This window comes from Capricornis sumatraensis, chromosome 1 (genome assembly GCF_032405125.1).
Source record: "Capricornis sumatraensis isolate serow.1 chromosome 1, serow.2, whole genome shotgun sequence".
Taxonomy (NCBI): domain Eukaryota; kingdom Metazoa; phylum Chordata; class Mammalia; order Artiodactyla; family Bovidae; genus Capricornis; species Capricornis sumatraensis.
In genome coordinates this window covers 200,905,700-200,913,057 of record NC_091069.1, presented here as the reverse complement: position 1 = coordinate 200,913,057, position 7,358 = coordinate 200,905,700, and the positions used below count along the sequence as shown (strand labels likewise).

Here is a 7,358-nt window from a genome sequence, read left to right as displayed (position 1 = left end):
GCTGAGTTGCTTGACTTTGAAGCAACTAGTATAAGTTAGTGCACTTAATAATCAGGCTTAAGTCTACTATTATTAGTGTGTACCTTGTCACACTGTTTGATATCACTTTGCAGAAATGAGGCTAATAATACTTTAAACATTACTTTGTTAAAAATCTAGTGAAAGTTAGTTGTGTATTTTGTTATTCTGAAAATGTAGGAAAAGGTAAATTAGATCAGGTATGCACCTTTAAATAAGATATGGCCTCTTCTTTGTATTTGCCCAGTATTCTGGAAATTTACCTCAAGATAATAAACTTACATTAAAAACTCCGGTTTGAATTGATAAAGGTCTATTCAGCTTTTTCTTTATTCCCTGTTTGCTTAACGTTTCAACTCCTAAGTCCTAGACATTTAAAAAAGAAAGATTTTCTTTCATAGTCCAGGATCATAATGACACTTGTTAACTGTCTCATGAAATCTTTTAGAGGAGAAACTTTTGTAAGGTGATATGAAAATACAGATAAGGGAGCAGTCCAGTTATATATGAGAAGTTTGGAGAAATCCATAGAAGACAAGTCAAGTGGTGTGATGCGTTGAAAGACGTGCTAGGTGGAGAATTGAGCCCTATTAAATGCAAGTAGGTGTGGAGTAAGTTGTTTGCAAAAATCTGGGGAATTCTTTGTGGCCGGAGCAGTACAGTCCATATGGACTTGGGGAAATAGAGGAGGTGAGGTTAAATAGGTGGGCTAGGATGAAAGCGTAAACTGGATGGTGAATTTGAACTTGATTGTCTTAAGAAGCCCTTCTCATGCAAGTTTGAAGGAGGGAAGTAACATGGTCACATTTATTTTTAGAACCATACCCTGAAAACCATGTGGATCGTGACCTCTGAAGAAACTGGTGATAGAGACAGTTGTCTGGAACTGTTGTTTTTCACCAAGTGGGCATTGTGGCATTGGCCACAAAAAGACTGGCTGGATCCCAGAGATACAGAGATGCTTGAGGGATTGATAGCAATTTGGGGGAGGGCAAATGAGGTAGATGAAAGTAAGGATGGATCAGGTTTTTGACTGGGATTATTTAGGGGATGATGGTGACATGATAAATGAAAATAGGAAGAGAAATAGTTTGGATGAGGGCTAAGGTATGGAGGGGGAGGTAGCATAGTATTTATGAGTACATTTTGAGTACTTTTTGACTGTCTGGTAATATCCTGTACTTTTGTACTTTTATACATATAATGTACTTTTGTTACATTGTTATTTTACTGTATCTCTATGAGTCAGGTAAGAGTATCTTTATTTTATAGATAAAGAGCAAACTGAGCCTCAGAAGTTGATTGACTTCCTTCAGTTCAGTATTTTTAAAAAATGGGTAATGATATTTCTTGTAAGTTGTAGGTGTTAATGCTTGTTTTTGCCTAACAATTATGTTCGTTTTTTGTAATTTTCTTTACATTTTTTTTTCAGCCATCATAGAAGAGAACAAACAATGGCTGATAATAGTGCATTAGCATCCACTACTGGCAGTACAGGCTTGGCAGACTCTTCCATTTTTGATTCGAAAGTTGCCGAAACTTCTAAGGAAAACTTATGTATTAGATCTGCCTCATGTGTTGAAGGTAAACATGTTATTTGCTTTAAAATGCCAAATCACTCTTTTAATCCTAAGCTTACTGACTAGCGATTTTCTTATGATTTGACTGTAATATTGTTAAGTTAGGGTACAGGCATTCAGTAAAAATTTGTTAACAAAAACCCATTGCACTAGATTTTTTTTTATTATTGTTTGGCATTTTCCGACTTCGAAGGAGAGGGTGTCTTGTTGGATATTGCTTTTGCTGTAAGTGAGGGCAATCTAGCTGCAATATTGTTAGCTAGAATATATTCATTTAGGACTGGTCAGGTGAAGAGCCACTTCTTCCCTTTCCACTGTGTTAACGTATCTTTCATAGAGTTGTATGCACTATTTAAGAGGATGACTGCAAGTTGGTGAATGCTTTCTTTGGTTATGAAGAGTGCTAATGTTTGAATACTTTGTTTATAATACAGTATGTTTCTCTTCTGAAATGATACCTGATGAGATTTTTTTAAAAAGCCAGGAATTAAGTCATTTTAATTTCAGGGAATGTTATTATCTCAAAGATGGAAAACATTACAGATCTAGCCAAAAAGGGGTTGGAGACTACTGATTTCAATGTTAGTGAATAATAAGTGTTTTACTTAAACCTTTTTAATTTTAATAGAAGAAATGCCTCAGATTGAAACAAGAGTCATACTGGTTCAAGAATCTGGAAAACAAGAAGAACTTATAAAAGCCTTAAAGGTATGGAGATTTAGCTTTTTATTATTTTTTTTAAAGAGACTATTTTCCTTCCATCGGTGCATAAATTATAGTTTTCTTAATCTCATAATTAAGTCTCTTTTCCACAGACTATTAACATAATGGAAGTCCCTGTTATAAAGATAAAAGAAAGTTGTCCTGGAAAATCGGATGAAAAATTAATAAAAAGTATTGTTAATATGGTAGGTCAAGCTTTTCGTTGCATGTGGCATGCTGCACTTCCTTTGATTGTATTCTATAGTCCACTTAATGGTGATTGGGCCTAAAGTAGACATGAGGTATACTTTGAACACTCTGAAACTAGATTAATGAAAACTATGACATTTATTTTAAAATTTGGATGTTTCTGAAACCTCAAACTATAATGTTTTATAAATAATGAAATTCTTATGGAGTAATTTGGCATTGTTAAATTTAAATGACATTTCACTTATGTATTTGTGAAGATCTAATACTTTAAACTCTACTTTTTCCTCAATAATTTTATTTTATTCCAAATTCTTGCATTACTTCCACAATTGCAAGTCAATATTTGACAGTCATCAGGGAATTTACCTCACTGTATGAAATATCTCTAATTCCCTATACCAGCTAATACTAGATTGTGAGGGTTTCCATAATAACATATGCTGGGCGGCTCAAACAATAGAAATATGTTTTCTCACTTTCTGGGAGGCTAAAGTCCATGATCAAGGTGTCAGCAGGCTTAGTTTCTGTTGAGGCCTTTTTCCTTGGCTTGTCGATGACTGCCACCTTCTTGCTTTATCCTCAGGTGGCTCATCTTCTGTGCATGCATATCTCTCTTGTATGTCCAGATGTCCTCTCTTACAAGGACACCTATCCACCTCTAATACAGTCGGACTAGAATCCACCCATGTGACTTCATTTAACCTTTATTACATCTTGAAAGGCCATATCTTGAGATAGTTATGTTCTGAGGTACAGGGGATTAGAACTTCAACATGAATTTTGGGATACACAGTTCATCCCTTCACATCAGCCTGGGAAGTAAAGCCCAAATATTGACTCCCCCATTTGAATTTTCTTTTAAATGGTTCTGTTCTTTTTATACAAGTCATGTAGATCCTTAACTATCTTCATTCTTTTTCATGGATGTATGTTACAAAGTTGTCTTTTTAAATCCTGTGTATACAAAGTTGTAGTTGCCTCCATATTTTCTTATCTTTCTCTTATTTCCCTCATATATACTGAACTTTCTGTAGATGTTACATGTCAAAGTATTTTTTTCTTTTTTTCTGACTATAATTTGTGCAGGAAGAACTATGTGTATGGCATCATTTTCTCGGTCAGAATAAAAAGCAACTCTGGATATCTTTCTAAGGCATCCTACTATCAAAATATGTGTACTTAAAAAATTCATCATCCCTATTTTTATATCCATACTAGATGCTTTATAATGGTTACCAAGTCATGTCAGAAACTTACGCCTTTATAATAATTTTCAAAATTTAAAATCTTAACGTAGAGATATGTTTATGTAAATAAGTAAAGAAATATGACTTCACTATTAAGTATAATGCTCATTGTATGATTTAAAACTTAAGTTTCTACATTTCTACAAATATACAAATAAAAATGTTGATACTGAGTTGATTTGGAGGTCTTATTTAGAGAGATTTATAATTGATTTTATAATATATAAATTTTATTTCTTAATAATGCCATGGAAAAAAATCAAGGAAATTAAACTGCCATTTGTAAAGATGGAATCAGTTGAAGAAGTTAAAAGTTTGGATTCTCCAGAATTTGAAAATGTATTCATAGTCATGGACTTCCAGGATTCTGTCTTTAATGAGTTATACAAGGCTGATTGTAGAGTTATTGGACCACCAGTTGTATTAAACTGTGCAGAAAAAGGAGAGGTAAGAAGGAATATATGCTTAATATAACTTTTCAAGGTTAATAAAATTTTATTAATGAATTTTTTGCAGAAAAATCTCATTAATTGTTGAGAATATGAAATATTTAAAATAGAAATAGTAGTGGCTATTCTATAGTACTACCTTCTGTAGAACTCAGAAGTCCTTTAATCATAAATAATATGTGTGTGTGTGCGTGTTAAGTCGCTTCAGTTGTGTCCGACTGTTTGCAACCCTATGGACTTTGGCCCGCCAGACCATGGGATTCTCTGCCCTCCCTCCTTCAGGGGATCTTCCCAACCCAGGGAACGAACCTGACCCAGGGATCAAACTCCCGTCTCTTAAATCTCCTGCATTGGCAGGCAGGTTTTTCACCACTAGCGCCACCTGGGAAGCCCGAAGAATATCATATGTATATACAAAATCTTAATACCTGCAGTATCTTGGGAAGAAATAATTTGCTTTAAACCTGAGTACCAAAGATGTGTATATATAAGTACATAAACTTTAATTTTCTTCCACATAGAACAGCTACCACAATTGCATTTTTATCAGTTTCTACTGATAAATTAGGGAAATTACTTTAGCTTTTTGTTTTTGAATAGCATTTCATTCAAATTGTAGCAGAGGTGATACATATTTTATTGCTCTGTTTCGGCATTCTTAAGCTTGCCTTAGTAACTTTAAACTGCTTGGATCTTTGTGCTTCTTTTATTATAGATACTAATGATGAGCACATGATAATCTTTTAGTTCTCTGTTTTGATTCAGAAGTCTTGTTTTTAAAAAACACATAAACATTTTAAAGGCCAAGATTATGGAAAAGTATATTTCTGCCCAATAGTGGGAATTAAATTTATATCTGTTTTTAAGCATTCTCTTTCATATATAGATAGATAAAATCATTTGTTAAATTATTTACTATCTCCATTTTTTAGCTGAAAAGTTAGAATCATATTTGGTTCAAGTATATGTATGATCAGTATTTATTAGAAAAATATTTTTGGCCTCTTTTAACTTTAATTTGAAGCATTTACAGTAGTATATGGAAATCTTATTATAGACAATACCTCATGTATCAAAGTACATTTTGGAAACAAAGGTTTGGGTATGGATATTTATGTTTTATTTGGCAGTAGTAAAGTGTGTTTAGATTATGTGTATCAAATATGATATGGGAAATCATGGGAACTTTTATTGTGAAATTGATCCTTGCGATTTCTTGCATGTTGAAAGATGCAAGTATATTTTGGGGTTTGGAGTGTTAAATGGCAAGAGAGGGAAATATGTTTAGTTTAGAAAGATGTGTTCTATTTTTGCTGTAGAGAGTCTCACAGATTTAAAATTGTATCCTTCAGCCTCTGCCATTTGCATGTCGCCCACTCTATTGTACCAGCATGATGAATCTAGTACTATGTTTTACTGGATTCAGGAAGAAAGAAGAACTAGTAAGTATTTTAAAACATTCTAGTCAAAGAATATTTTCTCTACAAAAATAAATTTAAATTTGCCTTTTTTTGGTAGTTGTATCATGATTTTATTTTTAAAATATTGAAGGAGAAATTACTGTGAACGTGAAGTGAAGTGAAGTCGCTCAGTCGTGTCCGACTCTGCGACCCCATGGACTGTAGCCCACCCGGTTCCTCCATCCATGGAATTTTCCAGACAACAGTACTGGAGTGGGTTGCCATTTCCTTCTCCAGGGGATCTTCTTGACTCAGGGATCAAACCTGGGTCTCCCGCATTACAGACAGACGTATTACCGTCTGAGCCACCAGGAAGCCCACTATGAGTATGAAAGGGGTCTTAAACTTTGTGAAGAAGCACTCTGAAGAGCCTTGTGAACAAACAAATGTTTTGTCTAGGGTGGCTGGTCTGTGAATTAGAAAAACTTCGTAGCTGTCTGTTTAAATTGTCTTTTTAAGTATTTTATTAGCATATTATTTGAAGTTTTTGTTTATGCATTGCCATTTTTTATTATATATATCTAGTCTTAAAGTATTCTCATTGCTCTAGAGAATTCATAGAAATTTCTTTCTTTGATCTGTAAAATTATTTATGTTGGAGCTAATGCCTGGCATGCTGCAATTTATGGGGTCGCAAAGAGTCAGACACAACTGAGTGACTGAACTGAACTGACTGAATGGGGTATTAATATAATTCACTGGGAAGAATCTTGATGTGATGACAACCTGGCTTTTAAAAAGTAGTAATTTGAGGACATACATTTTTTTGGGACACAAGCCTGTTGTGTCCCCCTTTGCCTGGCAAAGCAACAAGCTTTTTTACTTCACCACCCACCTCTGAGAAGTAATATATTTACTTTTTCACTTGTGTGAAAGCCAGTCTTTAATTAACTTAGTTTTGTCTGTTAATCTTAACTAGCTTATCTCTCTGTATGATTTTGCCTATGCCAGTAAGGCAAATGAATCTTTAATTTTTTTAACATAAACTTTATAAAAATTCTTTCATGTACCTGATAAATAGAAATCAGTATATGCTAAATGAACTATAAACATCGTTTAAAATTTTGTTTATATTAATCAAAAAAAACCAATGTTTACTTTTTCTTTTGAGGTCAGATTGGTGACATTGGTTCATCACATGGGTGGAGTTATTAGAAAAGACTTTAATTCAAAAGTTACACATTTGGTGGCAAATTGTACACAAGGAGAAAAATTCAGGGTATGTAAATTTTAGTATTTTTGTGTATTTCAATATAGCACTGTTTGGTAATGGGTTTAATGAAAGTGTTCTCATTTTGTCTATTTCTCTCACAATTTATTGAGGATCAGAAATTCAGTTTTTGCTATATGTGTGTTTAGTAAAAAAATTTTAAATCATAGGAGTGTGGCCCCTGAGGTTTGAAGGAGGCAGTGGAGCTTGAGTTAGGTCTTGAAAGATGATTAGGATAGTGGAGGTTGGTAAGTGAATAACATTTTAGATGAGTAATATTAGGAAAGAATTACTATGAGCATTGGTGAGTAAGGGGGTCAGAAGGTGATGAGGGTAGGTATTTTTCTCTTATCTAGAGCAGAACTTTGTTCTTATAAAATAGTTCCAAGATTTAACTTGTGAAAATTATAGAACAGGAGAAAATACTTTTATTGGGATTAAAGTCTTAGTTCAAGATTGCACTTGAAGAGTTTATCACT

General features: G+C 33.6%; 1 protein-coding gene across 7 annotated transcripts in view; it reads left to right on the top strand.

Annotated features, from left to right (window-relative positions):
- Positions 1-1,472: 1,472 nt before the first annotated feature.
- The window catches only part of ECT2 (epithelial cell transforming 2), a 53,265-nt gene continuing 47,379 nt past the window's right edge, over positions 1,473-7,358 (top strand). For 3 of the 7 annotated variants that reach the window (XM_068970802.1, XM_068970774.1, XM_068970793.1), the window contains exons 1-5: positions 1,473-1,602; positions 2,227-2,306; positions 4,025-4,207; positions 5,562-5,651; positions 6,781-6,888. In XM_068970802.1, coding sequence (XP_068826903.1) covers positions 1,473-1,602; positions 2,227-2,306; positions 4,025-4,207; positions 5,562-5,651; positions 6,781-6,888 — 591 coding nt within the window. Of the gene's footprint in view, positions 1,603-2,226; positions 2,307-2,413; positions 2,507-4,024; positions 4,208-5,561; positions 5,652-6,780; positions 6,889-7,358 lie in introns of all 7 variants that reach the window. The other 4 variants (XM_068970750.1, XM_068970758.1, XM_068970767.1 and 1 more) reach the window with 3 other exon arrangements.